The sequence below is a fragment of the Chiloscyllium punctatum genome, chromosome 1 (assembly GCF_047496795.1).
Source record: "Chiloscyllium punctatum isolate Juve2018m chromosome 1, sChiPun1.3, whole genome shotgun sequence".
NCBI lineage: Eukaryota > Metazoa > Chordata > Chondrichthyes > Orectolobiformes > Hemiscylliidae > Chiloscyllium > Chiloscyllium punctatum.
The window spans coordinates 42,252,450-42,271,603 of NC_092739.1; the positions used below are offsets into that span (position 1 = coordinate 42,252,450).

Consider the following 19,154-nt stretch of genomic DNA (forward strand, 5'->3'; position numbering starts at 1 on the left):
TGTATTTCATGGTGACTTTTCCAACGTAGATGCAGTAAAGTACCCATGAAGTCTGCTCTTGCAGGTTTAGCATCCCTTTGGAAAGCATTGTCACGTTTTGGTTCAAAAGGTTGCTGTTGCTTGGGAAGTTTTTAAAAGAAGAACATTAAGGCAAACAAAGAAATCATGGTATAACAGGATCAAGTCCACCTACTAACCATACAAGAATTCATTCTGTTTTTGCAGTTGTTTCTCTGTTTTGGTGAAACAATTCTGCAGTTGACTAGAGACATTTATGTTGCTGTGATTGGCATGGAGTGTGTGAGAAGGCAAAGAGGAAAGCGAGCACGATGGTGTAATTTTCTATTCCTGGAGAGACATTCCATTCTGATCATGTGGTGCAGACTCGAGCACTGCAATGAAGAGGCGATCATACTTGTCCAAGCTCTCAGATTCCGACCTTGCAGTTCGCTGAGATGTTGTCACGTGCTGAAACAGTCAAACTACCAGGCTGCTCTCCTGTGTTAAGTTGGAGATCTTTCCACTTTTATGACTATTGAGAGGGAAAATAATTCCTAGAATGGAAGTTTAAATTTTGAATATTGACAATTTCATTTCCTTTCTATTCATTGATTGCAAAATTATCTGTTTCAGGTTGATGTGGTAACGAGTGAGAGCAAAAAGCCAAGGCTGAATAAAGAAAACAAGTCCTCTTCAAGCCATCAGGAATCCAGTCATAAGCGGTGTGTATCCGATATCTCCATGTCTAAAATTAGAGAGATACTCCATGTAACACATTTGAGTTCTCAACGGACACCTGTTGAACTCTGTGTTGCTGATTCACAAGCCATGGCTAAAAGTGCTTCGTCCTGCATGTGTATTTTGAATATATTTAGCACATAAATTTGCTGAATTGCAAATCACTTCTTTGTAGATCATAAGTGAATGTCTATACTTGAGACATGAACAAATGTTGCATTTCTTTAAACCAAATTATGCTTCAATAAACATTGATCGCCTAGGTCTAGTATTATCCACTATGTCATCAAACATGTCTGTGGAGGATCTTGTATTATTAGGATCTTGATGTACAAGTATATTTCACTTCTTAAACTGGATATAAGTAAAATCATTATCAAATGTTTTTCACAGCCCAAAACGCAGCATGTTGTCTAAAATCAAAAAATGAGACATATATAATCTCGTTCTCTCTCTCTCTCTCTCTCTCTCTCTCTCTCTCTCTCTCTCTCTCTCTCTCTCTCTCTCTCTCTCTCTCAAGCACAATCTCTTCCTTATACTCTTTCACTAACTCACTCTCATGCACTATTTCCTTCACTATCTCTTTCTCATAGACTCCTTTTTTTTCTCTCTCACGCTGTCTTGCACAATCTAAAGTATGAGCTTGTGGATAAAGGGGTATGGGAGGAGGGTGATATTAAGGTGTTGAGCTTGATGGTCAGCCATGATCATATTGAATGGCAAGGCAGACACCAGTCAAATGGCCTGCTCCTGATCCTATCCTCTGATCCTGAGTACTATCTCCAGGTAACCTGACATTGGGTGGGAGAGAAAGCTCTGGGGATGACCAAAGAGGCTGTAAACAGATATGAGCAGGTTCACTAAGGGCAAGCAATTGGTGAATGGAGTATAATGTGGACAAATGTCCATTTTTAGCAGAGATTTACAGGCTATCACTCAGTGACAGATTAAAATCCCTTTCCCTGTCCAGTCCACAATTCCAGACCCAGTGAGGTGGTGTTCCCGAGGGAGGGGAGTTTTCTGACTAGATATTATAACATTGCAATATGAAGGTGCTGAGTGTAAGAGTTTGCTACATCCCATTATATTGTCTACTTTGCTGTCTATATCATGTGAATTATCTAAAACATTGGCATTTGGTATATACTGTGGTGAAATGTGACTCTCATTTGTAGGAAGAAGAGGGGGAAAAAAAACAACGGTTGGGGTTAGAATGGTGAGAAATTATTAAACATTATTGTCCAGGGATTTAGAGTGATCTTACTCACAAATATAAGAAAGTTAGTATGATGGTAGTCCCAACAATGGGACGGCAGGTTGGTTTGTATGTGGATTGAACTGCCAGAAGAAGTGGTAGACACGGGGGTTAAATTACGATATTTAAAATTCTTTTGGACAGGTAAAAGAATGGGGAACTTTAGGGAGGCATATGGGCCAAATGCAGGGAAATGAGACTAGTTTGGGAAACTCCAGTGAATGAGTGGGAACAAAGTATCTGTTTCCATGCTGTATGACTATGATTCTGAGTAAGACATCAAAGTTCTCTTTTATCTTTTGTATGAAGAAGAGGTTTCAGTGGAACGTTCTCTTTCTGTTTTATCCAATTCCACTAAAACTACAATGTTGAAAGAAAGAAGTTTTCTGTCTGTTTTCAGAACATGCTGTAATTTAATCATGATCCTTAGACTCCTATTCTGTTGCTCTTAGAAAGTACTGCTGACTCCTTAAGTGTGCATTCTTCACTTTGGTGCTGAAGTACCTGGAAGATAACAAAATAATTATTATTTGATTTCAGAGTTCCCCAGACTTCCTCTGAGAAGGAAAACCCATTTTTACTGCCACTTCCATCTCCTGCACAGAAACCAGCAAAGGTAGCCCACAAACAGCACAACAGTGCAAGTAGTACTTCAAGCCAAGTCTCCACCATGAGTGCTACTGATAGCAAGGATTGCAGCAGCAAGATTAACTCTTCATCCAGATCATTATCCTTTAAGCACAAAAGAACTGAGGATAAACAGTCTGGGCATTTAAAAAGCAAGGTATGAATACCAGCACTGCTTTATTTTTTCAGCTCAAAAATGAGAGCTATCAAATGGATTGTTGCATATTCAGGCATATTGTTCAAATGCAGTCTTTTAAATATTTAATGTGCAATCTGCTTTATTGAACACCATAGTTGTCGGATGTAAGATTATTTCTGGATTTTGAAAGGTTGGTTTAGTTTGGCAATTCAAGCTGCTTAAAAGAAAAGCTGCCTTTCCTAATAAACTTCCCATGCTGCCTGCTCACTGATGCTCTGTTCGGATTTTGCCTGACTAACTTTTTCCTGTCATCCAGATACAGACTGAGTGTCAAAGGAAATGTGAGAATATCTGCCCTCAATATCTAGGGAATACCTAAATGGCTGCAGCTTTGCTGAGGTTCAACACTAAAACCCTTCAGTGACTGGATTGTATCCGACAAGAAGATAGTTGCGATCTTCAGAAACCAAAGATCAGGTTCCTGAACGTCGCTGCAGGAATTCCTCTGGCAGTGTTTTGGGACCAGTCTGCGTCAGTCCATCCCTCTGTCACGAGCTCTGTCTCATTTCATGATTTGATTAGATTAGATTACTTAGTGTGGAAACAGGCCCTAAGTCCACACTGACCCTCCGAAGAGCAACTCGCCCAGACCCATTCCCCAACACCTACCCCTTAACCTAACACTACGGGCAATTTAGCATGGCCAATTCACCTAACCTGCACATTTTTGGACTGTGGGAGGAAACCGGAGCACCCGGAGGAAACCCACGTAGACCTGGGGAGAATGTGCAACTCCACACAGATAGTTGCCTGAGGCGGGAATTGAACCCAGGTCTCTGACGCTGAGGCAGCAGTGCTAACCACTGTGCCACCGTGCTGTGATATTTCCACTGTATTCATGATTCCTCCAATAAGAAGGATGTATAGAATCTTATAGTACAGATGGAGGCCATTAGGTTCATCATGTCTGACTCGGCTCCTGAAAGAACAGCCTGGGCAGTCCCTCTCTCCAGCCCCATCTCTGTAACCCTCTAGACTTGTTACTTTCGAATATATATGCAGCCCTCTTTTCAAACCATGTACGGAATCCGCCTCCTCCACTCTCCCAGGCAGCGCATTCCAAATCCTAACAACTCTTGAGTAAGAAAGTTTCTCCTCCTGTCACTCCTAGCTCTCTCGCTGACACTCTTGGTCCTTTATCAGCCTATCAGGACTTGTGTCACACAAGTGCTACCTGATGGCCACCACAAGCAAGGCAAAAGCTAGACATTTCTCAGATCAGTCACGTGCTCCTGAGCCAATACTGACCAGAAAATAGCTTTGCCATCCATTCTAATAAGCGCACTAGTTGCTGAGTATTCTGTGGAGAATGACTCCTCTCCAGGTCTTTCAAAAACCTCAGTGTTGTACAACGATCAGGGCAGATGTGTGATGGAATATTTGCGCTTTGTTGGGATGGCTTCAGCTAGAACAGAACTCAACCTCACCACCCAAAAGAGAAAATGCTGGAAAATCTCAGCAGGTCTGGCAGCATTAACTTTGACAAAGGGTCAGTTAGACTCAACGTCAGCTCTTCTCTCTCCTTACAGATGCTGCCAGACCTGCTGAAATTTTCCAGCATTTTCTCTTTTAGTTTCAGATTCCAGTATCCGCAGTAATTTGCTTTCAACCTCTCCGCCATCCAGAATAAAGCAGTTCGCAAAATCTCTGTCCTGCCATTTTGAGTTGAGTATACTATCACAAGGATAAAAATGATCTGTTGGGTGCATCACGGCAGCTTTCTCACCAACGTTCCGCTGTGTTTTCCAAAATCTTTTACATTTTGGTTTCAGATTTGTAGCTTTCTATTGAATTATTGAGATGCGATTTGAAGGATTCATAGATCAATGTCTCAATAGTTTCCTTCATTTCCTTTTTCATTTGCTTTCAATGGACATTAGTTTTCATAAATAGCTGAAGATTTTAAGTGTTAATATAATGGCTAACTTTGTAATGTTACAGAAATAATGAGTAACTTTTGGCATTGTTACAGTGGTGTACACAGTTTCTTTTCTGCTGTTTACAACTTCCCCTTTCAAAAGCTGTGATAGGTGGTTGAAATGTTTTGGGGGGGGGGGGGGGGGAGTGCAGGCTTGGTCAGATTTCTGACATCTTGCCAAAATCGTAGCTTTTTCACACTGACTCTATGCCACAACTTACCAGCTGTGCTCATCAACTGCATAAATATACATTTTTCAGCAGTGGTCAGTGAAAAGCAATTGGGTTGAAAAGTTTGTTTCTTCCCCCACTGTGGTGTACTGAAACCCTTTTATAATGCTGTCAGTACTATCTTCCTGAAATTTACTAATTCAGGAAAAAATGTGGATCTTGCTGATTTTGAAAGTTCGGGCCATGTCATCAGGTACGCCTGCCCATTCAGCAAAGTTGAAGCTTGATGGATTCTTTTGTATACTTGTGGTATTCAAAGGGTTAAAACTAATCTTTACAAAACTTTCTTCTCCACAGGTGCCTTGCCAAGGTACTGCCAGTAAAACCACTCCAGAGCAATCCCTCCCGAATGGAAATTCCAAACCCACAAGGCCTCTGCTCAAGTTTGATGACAAGTAATTCACTTTGATTTCACTCAGTGCCCTTCATAGCATCAAAATATGCTGTAAAATAGAACCCATGCTAACCTCTACCCACTTTTTCTGAAGGCAATATCCAGTAGAGTATCACTTACGAGAAGCCAAAAAAGTAAAGCACAAGGCTGATGTCATGGTAAGTTACTGACAGTGACGTTATCAGAACTGTGGGGGGGGGAAAACAAAAACAGCGTTATCTTCTCAGAAGGCTTTGGTGAATTGGTTCTTGCGTGCATAATTTGCAATAATTTGGGAGAAAGCCTGACTCTGAAGAGGTTACAAAATATTATGATTGTAGCTGATGGTAAGTTATTTTGTTGACCGCAAGGTTCGTTTCTGTACTTGGCTTACCTTGGTGGTTAGCCACTGAACATATCCAAACGAGGCTGTCCTAACACACTGACACAAGTTCATTACGCAAGATAGAAAGGGAAACATGGGAAGAACTTGCCGCAAATAGCAAATATATTCAACTTTTTCACAGTAATATCGTTCACAAATGCTCACAGGCCTAGACCCGAGTGAAGTATCACTCCTCTTTCATTTCTTACTCAACTGATGAGACCATAAATATTTCCTTTAAGTAAATTTCTGCACATTCACTGGATCTGATTCATTTCATCCCTCCAAGACATGCAGACACAGGCTAACTCGTTGGTTTTTCTCACTTAACTCTTAAAAAGAGAGGTTTTTTTTTCCCCTGTAGTTTTGATTACTTGAGGCTCCTAACAGGACATTTGTTGGATCTATCTTCTCACTAGAACCTGCATTCTAGGAATCTCCATTTGTTTCTCTCTGGGTTGTAAAAGCTCATTTTAGTAAATACTTCCAAAACCATTTCACCAGGTAGCTTCTCTAAAGTCAAAAGGTGTGGCGCTGGGGAAAGCACAGCAGGTCAGGGAGCATCCGAGGAGCAGGAGAGTCGATGTTTCGGGCATAAGCCTTTCATCAGGAATGTCTAGGTAGTTTGTCCAGTCAAAAAAAAAACAACTTGCTGGAGAATCTCAGCAGGCCTGACTGCATCTGTGGAGAGAAATCAGAATTAATGTTTCAGGTCCAGTGACCCTTCTTCAGAACTAATGGTATGTAGGAAAGAGGGGTTTTTTGGCAGAAGATAGTGAGGAGAGAGGAATTAGAGCCCAGAGAGAGAGAGAGAAAACAGTTGAATGAAGGAATTGATAATGGTCAGCCTAGGAAAGTGAATGGCTGTTACTGGAGTCTATCAGTGGCTAACAATGGGTAGTGTGTAATAGCAGACCATATGATAACAAGGCCTGGTGTGTGGGGTTTGGGGTAAGGACACGGGCAAAGGTGCCTCAAGCCCTAAAGTTGGTGAACTCAATATTGAATCCAGAAGACTGTAGAGTTCCCAAGTGGAAATTGAGGGGCTGTTCTTCCAGCTTATGCTGAGCTGTGCTGGGACACTGCAGTAAGCCTGAAACACAGACCTTGGTGAGGGAACAGGGTGGTGTGTTGAAGTGGAAAGCAACTGGAAGCCCCGGGTCTTTTCTGCAGACAGAACATAAGTGTTCTGCGAAGCAATTACCCAGCCTACAGTTCATTTCCGCAATGTGAAGGACACCACATTGTGAGCAGTGAACGCAGTCGACTCTATTGTGTAAAGTGCTGCTTCAACTTGAAGGTGTGTTTGAGCCCTTGGATACTGAGGAGGGTGGAGGTAAATGGGCAGGTGCTACACCTTCTGCAGGGAAGATGCTTTGGGGTTGGGAGGGTTGCTGTTGGAAATGGAAGAGGAGTTGTGACCAGAGTGTCCCAGGGGAATGGTCCTTGTGGAAAGCTGACAGGACAGGAGGGGAATGCGTGCCTGGGGTGGCATCCTGCTGAAGATGGTGGAAATGGAAGCTAATGATTCTCTGGATGTGGATGTTGTTGGGATGGTAGGTGAGGACAAGGGTGTAGGAGGGAAGAGAGGGGGTGAAAGCAGAAGGGTGGGAGATGGGTTGGACCAACCTGACAGTTTACAGGGGAATCCTCAGTTGAGGACACTAGAGGCCCAGTTGTCAAAGTTGGCAATGTCAGACCAGAGGCAACGGAGATGGGGGAAGCTGGGAGATTGGAATAGAGTCCCTACAAGAAGCAGGGTGAGAATATATATTCAAGGTAGCTGCGAGTCATTGGATATTTTGTGGATATTGGTGGCTAGTCTATCCTCAGAAATAGAAACAGATGTCAAGGAAGGGTAGAGAGAAGTCTGAGATGGACCAGGAGAAAGCAAGAGCGGGACAGAAATTGGAAACACAATTAATAAACTTTTCCAATCCCAGATGAGAAGGGAAGCAGCACCGATGATATTATTGATATTCTGGAGAGAGAGTTGTGGGTAGGAGCCAGAACAGGACTGGAAAAAGGAATTTTCCAGGTACCCCACAAAAAGACAGGTATAACTGGGGGCCATGTGGGTACCCCTAGCCACCCCTCTGACTGGAAGAACATGAGAGGATTTAAAGAGAGTGCTCAGAATGAGGATGATCTTGGAGGGGGATGCTGGATGGGTACAGTTCAGGCTTTTTTCCCCAGGAAGGAGTTATTTTAGTCACTCAGATCACATGATTTCTTGTAAGTGCAATTTTGACCCAGTGCTTAAAAGAATTGAAAATTCTCAGAATTGTAAACCAGAAACAAACTTATCAAAATATCTTTGGATGCTCTAAATCAGAAACAAAACCAGAAATTGCTGGAAAAGCTCACCAGGTCTGGCTGCACCTGTGAAGAGAGATCAGAGTTAACGTTTTGGGTTGAGTCACCCTTCCTCAGAGCTATGAGGAAGCTTTACTTGACCCAAAGCAATTTCTCTCCACAGATACTGCCAGACCTGCTGAGCTTTTCCAGCAATTTCTGGTTTTGTTTCAGAAACACATTTACCTTTTGACTTTATAATCCTCTTTTCCAAATCTGAATAATGCACAGTGGCTCAGTCGTTAGCACTGCTGCCTCACAGCGCCAGGGATCCAGGTTCGATTCCAACCTCTGGCGATTGTCTGTGTGGAGTTTGCACATTCTCCCCATGTCTGTGTGGGTTTCCTCCGGGTGCTCCGGTTTCCTCCCACAGTCTAAAAATGTCCAGGTCCGGTGAATTGGCTATAGTATTAGGTGCATTAGTCTGAGGGAAATGGACTCTTCGGAGGGTAGGTGTAGACTTGTTGGGCCGAAGGGCCTGTTTCCACACTGTAGGGAATCTAATAATAACCTTCGTTACAAAAAAAAACACACAATGATTGGTACATTGAGTTCATTCCTTATATCAATTATATAAACAGACTTCAGCATGGATATAAAGGAATTGTGCACATTTCCAATCAGTTCAGTAGGATGTTACTGAGAATGGAGAGTTTATTGCAAAAGGAGATTAGAGGAGTTTGATTTGTGAAGTAGAAGTATGAAGTTACATAATCTCTAGAGAGCCTCCAGCTGATATGGGGCTACGATATAGCAATGGAATATTTGAAATATTTGCAAAATTAATTAAAGGATTGCAAAAAAACCCTGCAAATTAAACTGCAAACTGCTTTTGACTCAGGCTGTAATTTTTATGTGTAAGGTAATTAGATGGTCACTTTAAAGAAGGACCACTAAAATTAATATGTATTCATGATAAATTTAAACTCGATGCAGAGAAAAACACCAGCACAACTGATGAGCCGGACTATCAATTTGTATCTTGATATTCTAGAATTCTGGACACTTGTTGCTGCTTTCATGAATAAAGCCAACCATATGTGGCATTTACCTCATAGTTTGAGTCCTAGAGCATGGAAACAGACCCTTCAGTCCAATTAGTCCATGCTGAACATAATCCCAAACTAAACTAGTCCCACCTGCCTGCTTCTGGCCCATATCCCTCCAAACTTTTCCTATTCATGTCTGTCCAAATGTATTTAAAACATTATAATTGTACCCACATCCGCCAATTTCTCAGGAAGCTCATTCCAGAGGAACCACCCTCTGTTTTTTAAAAATAATTGCCTCTGATATCTTTTCTAAATCTCTTTCTCGCCTTAAAAATGTGCCACCTAATTTTAAATTGACCCCATCCTAGGGGAAAGGCACCCACCATTAATTCTATCTATACATCTCAATATTTTATAAACTTCTATCAGATTGCCTCTTAATCCCCTATGTTCAGTGGAAAAAGTCCCAGCCTATCTCGCCTTTCTTTACATCTCAGATCTTCCGTACCTAGCAACATTCTGGTAAATCTCTTCTCAACCCACTCCAGCTTAATAATGAATTTAAAAATGGAAAATGAATACCCAAACAGGAGATTCGTTGAATTGGCCAGATTAGATTACTTTGTGTGGAAACAGGCCCTTTGGCCCAACAAGTCCACACTGACCCACCGAAGTGCAACCCACCCAAACCCATTCCCCTACATTTACCCCTAACACTACAAGCAATTTAGCGTGGCCAATTCACCTAACCTGCACATTTTTGGAATGTGGGAGGAAACCCACACAGACACGGGGAGAATGTGCAAACTCCATACAGTCAGTCGCCTGAGGCAGGAATTGAACCCGGTTCTCTGGCGCTGTGAGACAGCAGTGCTACCCACTGTGCCACTGTTCTGCCCATGGGTCTATAGTATCTTGAAGCTTTGAGATGGAGTACAGGCAAGCTATTTAAATAACGGTGAGAATTTCTAAATTTGGATACTTTTTGTGGAGGGGAAACAAAGAGTAAGCGTGACGGAGGTAATGGAGACACCTAACCAGGTGCACAATAAAGCTTTATCCGATCTGAAATGGAGGTTGAATTGTTGGCCTGAATGTTTACAGCGATGTTGAATCTGCAAATGACAAAGACGAAGCAGTGAGTGGGCAGACTTCAGCAATGTTATAAATGGAAATAGGCAGTGACTGTTATCTGGAGGGTAGTTTGTGTAGTTTGATGTAGTTTGTGATGGGATTGAAAGCTCAGTCTGATGTCAGACAGGTTGGTATATTTTCAAGCAGCCAGTTCAGCTCATGAGCCTGGACAAGGAGTGATTGGGGCTTGTAATGGTGTTTGGTTCTGCTATCCGCAAAAACTGTTCCCTCCGTGACTACCTGGTCAGGTCCGCACCCCCCTACAACCCACCCTCCCATCCTGGCACCTTCCCCTGCCACCGCAGGAACTGTAAATCCTGCGCCCACACCACCTCCCTCACCTCTATCCAAGGCCCTAAAGGAGCCTTCCACATCCATCAAAGTTTTACCTGCACATCCACTAATATCATTTATTGTATCCGTTGCTCCTGATGTGGTCTCCTCTACATCGGGGAGACTGGATGTCTCCTAGCAGAGCACTTTTAGGGAACATCTCCGGAACACCCACACCAAACAACCACACCACCCTATGGCCCAAAATTTCACCCCCCCACAGACGACATGGAGGTCCTGGGCCTCCTTCACCGCCGCTCCCTCACCACCAGACACCTGGAGGAAGAATGCCTCATCTTCCGCCTCTGAACACTTCAACCCCAGAACGTCAATGTGGACTTAAACAGTTTCCTCATTTCCCCTTCCCCCACCTTGCCCTAGTTCCAAACTTCCAGCTCAGCACCGTCCCCATGACTTGTCTGACCTGCCTATCTTCTTTTCCACCTATCCACTCCACCCTCTCCTCCTTGACCTATCACCTTCATCCCCTCCCCCACTCACCTATTGTGCTCTATGCTACTTTCTCCCCAACCCACCCTCCTCTAGCTTATCTCTTCACGCTTCGGGCTCACTGCCTTTATTCCTGATGAAGGGCTTTTGTCCGAAAGGTCAATTTTACTGCTCCTCGGATGCTGCCTGAACTGCTGTTCTCTTCCAGCACCACTAATCCAGAATATGGGCATAATTATCCAATCCCCTGATATTAAAGAGAGGCTCTTTAATATATTTGAATGGCAATTTGGTGCAGTTTTGTTCAGCTGAGAATAGGTTTATCTTTTTTTTAAAAAGAATTTCAATATGTCTTGATACTCACAGTGGAATACGTGATTTTAAATAGCTGAAAACAAATTTTAAAAGTAATGCTGAACCATTTACCAGCTTGATTTGTGCACTTCTGCGAGCTATTAGTGTCTTTGCATTTAAAAACAAGCTTAACCTCAAGCTGCCTTAAAGAGCCGTAACTGGGTACCGTTCATGGAGAAGACAGTTAATCCAGTATGGAATTGGTCAGTTTTGTGGGCAGTACAATGTTTAAATTAGTGACAAATTGAACAGAAACTCAATTTGTGCTTTCTGATAATCCCTGTTCATCCTTCCTTTCCTAGTTATCCTCAATATTCCTCAATATTCCTCAATATTCCTCAATAATATGTAATTTAGAATTGATTTCATTGGGACTCTTTTCTACGAAGGATGGATGTGGGTGTTAACCCCCAATTCAGACTCATCAAGTCGTCATTTGAATTTTGGAAGCAAAACTTCAGTAGAATCCTGACCAATCTGTAGCACAATGAATGCTGAGTTCAATTTAAAGCTGTTTGGCACTTGAATATTCAAAATTTAAGAAGCTTCAGTATTATCATATCTTTGTGTTATTCTGCTTTTTGTAGATCATAAGCCTGTTGAAAAGTGTATATTTTTAAATTTGTGATGTGGGCAGGAATGTTTTGGTTAAAAACAAAAGCCACTCTAATTGCTCCAGAAGCAAAAAAAAATTTGTTTGTTTTGAAATTATGGACCCATACCAAATATTGAATTCCTTTTACATTTTTAGTGTGAACCATTTAATTAACTTTTTATTAAGAAAATAATGCATTTGCTGAATTTAGTTTAGGTGAATTGGCCATGCTAAATTGCCCTTTAGTGTTCAGGGATGTGTAGGTTAGCTGATTAGTCAGGGGAACTGTTGAGCAATAGGGTAGGGGAATGAGTCTGGGTGGGATACTCCCTGGACGGTCAGTGTGGACTTGGGCCAAGTAGTCTATTTCCATACTGTAGGAGTTCTATGAAATCAGGATTAAAGGCTCTTAACATCTATCACAACATTTGTGACTGACTTGTCTTATTGGTGATTTTGTTTTATCCCTTTGTCATTTAGTATCAATTTTGTCAGATTCACAGTGGGCAGCTTTCTTCATCTCTGGCTTTGCTCTGCTTAGGGCCGTGCAAGGGGCTAATTGGTGATTTTATGTTCTAGAGACTAAATCTGTAGAAATTAACCTTTTAATCAAAAGCTTTGTTTTCAAGGGAGACATTTTTTTTGTCCCAGTGCATGAATGTATTTTTCTTTTTGTTTGTCATTTGTGATGTCCTGTTCTTGTCTTGTTCTACAACATGTCCTCCAAACATGATTAGAGATTTTCAATAATTAAGCTAGAATTTTTGAAGAATGAATTGCACCTTACTGAGGCTTTTTATCCTCTTCATTCTTTCTTGGGATTTGGCCATTTCTGACAAGCCAGTAACTCTTACACAAACCTAATTACCCTTGAGGATGGCAAGCTGCAATCTTGAACCATTTGAAGTCTGTATGACACGTGTACACCTGCTGATTCCGTTTCCACTTTTTCACAGTAATTTTGAGGAACTGAGCAGCTAACTACGCCATTTTGGAGGGCTATTAAGAGTCAACTACTTTGTTGTAACCATGTGTAAACCATATTGAGGAGGAATGGCACTTTTTAAAAAGCGAAATAGTGAGCTAGATGGGTGTTAGTGGCAATCCATGAATTCTACTGTCTGCATAACTGAGGCTTTTAATTGTAGATTTATTGATTATTTGAATTTAAGTGTTACATGGTGGAGTGTGAGTTTCTGTCCCTAGAACAATTGCCTAGGCTTCAGGCTTGCTTGTCCAGTGACATATCCTGCCTCAACCTAATAGCTTTCCTCCCCCCTCTTGAGGAATTTGCTTCCTATGATACTGTGTGCAGTTGTCGGGGGGGGGGGGGGGGGGGGACTACAAGATGCTACAGTGTCAAACTACTACTCCAACTGCAACCGAAACCACACTCATCAGGGATTCAGCTGAAAATTCAGAAATTTAAATTTCATGATCAGCAAATGAGAAGAGTAATCATTCTTTTAATACTAAGTTTTTTTTTCTCACTATCAGTCAGATAAGATTGGGAAAGCTTTCAACTACTTGGATGCTGCACTATCATTTGTTGAAAGTGGTATAGCCATGGAAAGTGAGGCACAGCCACCAAAGTCTGCTTACACCATGTTTTCTGAAACAGTGGATTTAATCAAGTAAGTGTCCTCAAGTCTTGCTCTAGTTAACAGACTTATCACTTTCTTCAGTTATTAATGATCCTAATAAAAAGAGCTATCAAGGTGACTGTTTGATTGTCAATTTGTTTTCAATGACTAATTTGTCATTTGGTGTAATCTCCATTTTCTAACTTCATTGCAGGTACATTATGAAACTAAAAAACTTCACTGACTCATCAGCAACTACAATAGAAAAAATATTTGTAGTGTTATGGTAAGTAACAATTGCACTTAACATTTTGAGCCTTTTGATGTCACAAAATGCATCAAATTCAAAGTATCCAATGTGACGAAAGGGCTGTGGGTAAATTGATAGATTGTGAGGAGGCTGTTGATGGATTATCATAATGTGGGAATAAGACAGCTGAAGGACTGACAGTAGAGATGCTACAGGAATCAGACAGACAGCTGTTTCTGGTAGAACGAGGCAAAGCCAGGATGGCAGCTACAGAGGAAGACTCTGTCAGTTGGAGGGAAAGCACTGAAGAAGGGGGAGAGTAGAGGTGATGGAGAGCAATGGATGCAGGTGCAGCATTTTGGGCAATTTGCAATTTGTGAAAAGCAGTGCTTAAAAGATCAACAAGGAGAGTGAGTGATCAAATCTGGAAGCCTCAGGATTCACCAATAGTCTGTGTCTGTAAAGATGGGGGCAGGCAATCTTGAAAAAGTGGATATAAAAACTCTTTGGTGGCTCAGTGTCTGACAAATTTGATGCTGCTCGCTGTTGGACTCGGCATGGGTGAGTTGCCAAGGAGAAGGATGGAACCTGGGTTAAAAGGAAACATTTTTTGATAGGAGTTAAAACAGTATTTATTTGGTCTTGGTGATATTGAAGGTAGTTCTTGCTAATTCAGGACATGTGCTATTATCAGTTAAGGGTGAATGATGATGAAAGGGGACAAATGAACTGGGGGTCTGCAGCATGCAAATAACTGGTCTATGTCCACGATACTAATGAAGGGTATCATGCAAACAAATGATTCACAAAGGTTGACTTCACTTGGTAAGGTTAGGTGTAACACCAGGCTGGATCATTGCCTTAGATTAGAAATGGTAGAATAGGATATAATTGATAACATTAGGTTTCATCTAATAATCAAGGAGGTATGTTGGCAGAGTGATTCAAGGTTAGTAAATTTTCCAGGATATGTTACTTTTAGAAAAAGACATACAAAATCAAAAAGTAGAGGGGGGAGGGGGGGCGGGGGATCCCTAACAATAAAGATTTTACTTCCTCTCAGCGCTTTTAATGTACACATGCTAACTGGAATATAGAGGTTCAAAAAGGTAATTCACCACTGCAATCACTTCAAGGGAAATTAGTGATACACAACAGCAGCTGAATTTGTCAATGATGATCACATCCCATAAACAAACACAATCAGTGTGTGCAGTTAAGTTGAGGTAAGCTATCGGTCAGGAACGTATTAAATGGCAGAGTGGCAAAACGCAGACAGCAGCTATTCCTTGTGCTTGTGCGTCTTGGTATGATCTTAAACGCTGCAGAAATTTAAAGTACTGGAATGTGGTCATAGTGAGAATGGTATTGTTTGTCTTACATCCAAAATGAAGCTAGTTAATTTTACTTTTCTGTTAACATTTTATGAAATGACTAGTTTCTGAAGCAGAGTTTTAAATTGTAATTGTATCATAGCCCTATTCTGTTTCTTTGTAGCCATTGTGTTGAAAATGTTTTAATAACATTTTGTTTCCTTTTTTAAAATTCACAATTAATAGTATTCGCTGCCAGTCTTTGCTCTTCATGGCAATGTTCCGATTTAAGAAGGATACTGCTTTGAAATATTCAAGGACCTTAACCGAACATTTCAAGGTAGGCACAGTGAGAATAACTGAATGGATTTCTTAGCCCTACCTTGGTCACTTGTCGTGACGATATGTATGTTTTCGGCTTATGTCAGTTAGGCATTGTGTTGACAAAAGTTTAGTCATTCCACTGCTAACCTTCCCATGTGCACCATTTAGTACAGACCTATACACGAGTTAGACAATGTTATTAAACCCTAATCTATGCTGCATTAGCTTTTCTTTCTCTCTCTTCTTTCTCTCTCTCTCTCCCTCTCTTTTTTTTTCTCTCTTTTTCTGTCTGTGTCTCTCTGTGAAAATGCAGCTGTTGGGGAAAGAGAATTTGTGATTCAAAATATTATCGTCTGACTTCTCCCAAAAAGTGCAAACTTTGCTAACCCATGGGTGCAGGCTCAAAGCTTAGCATTAATACCCCTCCATGGTCCCCCATCACTGATGTCATTGTCTAAGCTGATACCTGCAAGAACGGCTTTTGGGGCAAAGCATCAGAATGCAGTTGCCACCCGAGAAACAGTGCCCCCAACACGAGTCAACATACTCAGAAGAGAAAAGGAGAGCAAAGTCAAAGAAAGAAATTGTCTTTTTGCTGATCCCAAAACTTTTGCAGCAAATTGAGTGTTTGTCTTGTGTTCTAGAGTTCTTCCAGGACAGTTCAAGCTCCATCTCCTCGTGTTGCCAGGTAATGAGTGCATGTAGTTGTAATGTTCACCACCTTAAGTCAATACTTTAAATATTAATAAGTGAGTAATTATCTATTATCTACCACAGACAAAAAGCAAGATTTGATGAACGGTTCTGTATAGCTCTAGGTAACCATGCCAGGAGCTTCCATGAACTGCCATAGCTGGTGCATGGATTTGAAGCCCTGCTGTAGGTCTAATTCTGTGTCACATGCTAGCCATCTAGCCAACTGATTTAATCAAAACCTGCCCCTCCCAAATTGCATCGTCTAAAATGTATTTCTTAAAATTATAAGTATTGCTGCCATGTATCCAGCTTATTTCCCATTAATCAACTGTGAATTAATGAAACTAAATTATCCACTAAATTATCAATATTAATCCTTCAATTTGGGCGTATTCCACTTTGGTACATGGTGTTCAAACCAACAGCCATTACTTATTATCCACCACCAAAACATGATTAAGTCATCCTGGTTAGCTCCACTGCTCCCAGTGATTTAATAACCTGCCAACGAATTCTCACTGCTAAGATTTCCCTGACATCTGGACTTCGTAGATATGTTATATTGCATACATATTTATTAAATTGATTTGGAGATGTCGGTATTGGACTGGGATGTACAAAGTTAAAGATCGTACAACACCAGGTTATAGTCCAACAGGTTTATTTGGAAGCACTAGCTTTCGGAACACTCATTCTTCATCAGGTTGTTGTAGATTACAAGATCATAAGACCCAGAATTTATAGCAAAAGTTTCCAGTCTGATGTCATTATATATTGAAAAAGACCTGGATTGTTTGTTAAGTCTCTCATCATATAGAATGAACGTGTTGGTTTCAGTTCTTTCTTGTTTAAATTGCAGAACTTTTCAAAAAGTTACATTCTCAAGTGAACTTTAACAATTGGTGTCCTGTCAGCCTAGATAATGCATTGAAGGTGTGAGGTGCCCTGTGTGAGACTGTCTGTGCCCCAATGGCCAGACTGATTCTAATCTAAAAAAGGGGTTTCCAGAATCTTCCGTGGATTCTTGCAGATTTTGAGCAAAATAAAATGTAATTCTGCAAGTATAAATTCACCCCACAAACTTATATGTGTGGCGGGGGGCTGTTGGGTGTTGGGGGAGTGGGGTGGTTGAGTGTCTGTGTGAGAGAGGGTGTGCATGTGTGCGAGTATAAACGGGTATAAATTTGTGAGAGAATGGGAGTGTTGGTGTCTGTCTGTGTCGTGCAATGGGATTACCAGTAGTGTGACATAAACCCAAGGTCCTGGTTGAGGCCATCCCCATGGGTTCTGAACTTGGCTATCAGCCTCTTTTCACTGTTGCCTGTCCTGAAGTCTGCCTTGAAGGATGGTCACCCGAAGGTCCGAGGTCGAATGTCCCAGACCGCTGAAGTGCTGTCCAACTGGGAGGGAACATTCCTGTTTGTTGATTGTTGTGCGGTGCCCATTCATCCGTTGCTATAGCCACTGTTTGGTCTCACCAATGTACCATGCGTCAGGGCATCCTTGCCTGCCGTGTATGAGATAGACAATGTTGGACAAGTCACATGAGTACCTGCCATGTCCATGGTGGGAGATGTCACCATGAGTAATGCTGGTATCAATGTCCTGTACACTCACGTAGACCCTCTCTCATGTACACTTCCACACTCTCTCTCGCAACCTCTCAGACTTTTACCCCTTTACACACTCACTCGCATTCATATAGATATACACACACGCTCTCTCACAGACACCCATAAACCCCCCCACACACCCACATGTACACATACACACAAGCTTATGGGGTGAATTTGTACTTGCAGAATTACATTTTATTTTGCTCAAAAACTGCATGAATCCATGTAAGATTCTGTAAATCTCTTTTTTTTAGGTTAGAATCTGTCTGAACATTGGGGTATGGGCAGCTCAAACGTTAAATGCATTATCTGGGCTGACATGACACCAATTGTTAAAGTTCACTTGAGAATGTAACTTGTTTTAAAAAATTCTGAGACTTACATATGAAAGAACTGAAACCAACATGGACATTCTAAAAGATGAGAGACTTAACAAACAATCCAGGTCTTTTTCAATATATAATTTCAGTTACAGCACACTGTAAACTTTTGCCACAAATTCTGTGTCTTATGATCTTATACTCCACAACCACCTGATGAAGGAGCAGCGCTCCGAAAGCTAGTGCTTCCAAATAAACTTGTTGGACTATAACTTGGTGTTGTGTGATTTTTAACAATTTATGAAATGGACTTGAATTTGTTGACTACTCTAGCCTGGTTGTTTCATGTTTTAAGGAATCAGGTGCAGTGATTTTTTTGTTGCAGGGCAGTAGTTTTATTTAGAACACAAAAGAGTGAGAAACTCAATGGGCAAAGGATGATATATATTTACATAATTCTTGCCTTTATGATCAGCCTTAATTTCTTTTTTTTTTCCTGTTCAGAGGTACCGGCACACCTTCTCCACTGTCTCAGACCCCATCCCCTGCCAGCTCCGGAGGCTCCCAGCCAGGATCTAGCTCCGGTAATGGTGCAAGTGTTGCCATTCCACACATGATTCATCAGCTGGCTTCCAACTATGTCAGCATCACTTCCATTTTCCTCCATGGCCATGACCTATGGGAACAAGCAGATGCACTAGCGAAAAAAAACAGGGGTAAGAATATTTAAGCTCATGGAGGCAGGGAAGGATTCTCTTGTATCTGATTTAAAGAAACTTTAACACGGTCTTTACCATCAACCATTTATCTCTCGTGTTCATAAGTCTAATGACTTGTAAACTACTAATTACATACTTATTAAAAATTCAATGGCAGACATGTTTGTGCTAGCATTTAAAATGCCTAATTAATATTACGATTATAGGCTACTATGTAGTACAAGTAGTTAACTGCTCAGTAATGTGAGGCCATAACTTGCTTATACAAAAGTAATAGAACACAGAACATAGAACAGTCCAGCACAGAACAGGCCCTTCAGCCCACGATGTTGTGCTGACCACTGATCCTCATGTACGAACCCTCAAATTTCTGTGACCATATGCATGTCCAGGAG

At 41.4% G+C, this 19,154-nt stretch overlaps 1 protein-coding gene across 5 annotated transcripts in view; it reads left to right on the forward strand.

Moving 5' to 3' along the window:
* Positions 1 to 19,154, forward strand: part of LOC140453678 (AF4/FMR2 family member 1-like) — a 164,260-nt gene that overhangs the window by 140,039 nt on the left and 5,067 nt on the right. For all 5 annotated transcript variants that reach the window (XM_072548713.1, XM_072548695.1, XM_072548829.1 and 2 more), the window contains 9 exons: positions 634 to 722; positions 2,534 to 2,777; positions 5,265 to 5,362; positions 5,456 to 5,519; positions 13,436 to 13,572; positions 13,736 to 13,807; positions 15,331 to 15,424; positions 16,053 to 16,096; positions 18,545 to 18,756. In XM_072548713.1, coding sequence (XP_072404814.1) covers positions 634 to 722; positions 2,534 to 2,777; positions 5,265 to 5,362; positions 5,456 to 5,519; positions 13,436 to 13,572; positions 13,736 to 13,807; positions 15,331 to 15,424; positions 16,053 to 16,096; positions 18,545 to 18,756 — 1,054 coding nt within the window. The remainder of the gene's footprint in view (positions 1 to 633; positions 723 to 2,533; positions 2,778 to 5,264; positions 5,363 to 5,455; positions 5,520 to 13,435; positions 13,573 to 13,735; positions 13,808 to 15,330; positions 15,425 to 16,052; positions 16,097 to 18,544; positions 18,757 to 19,154) is intronic.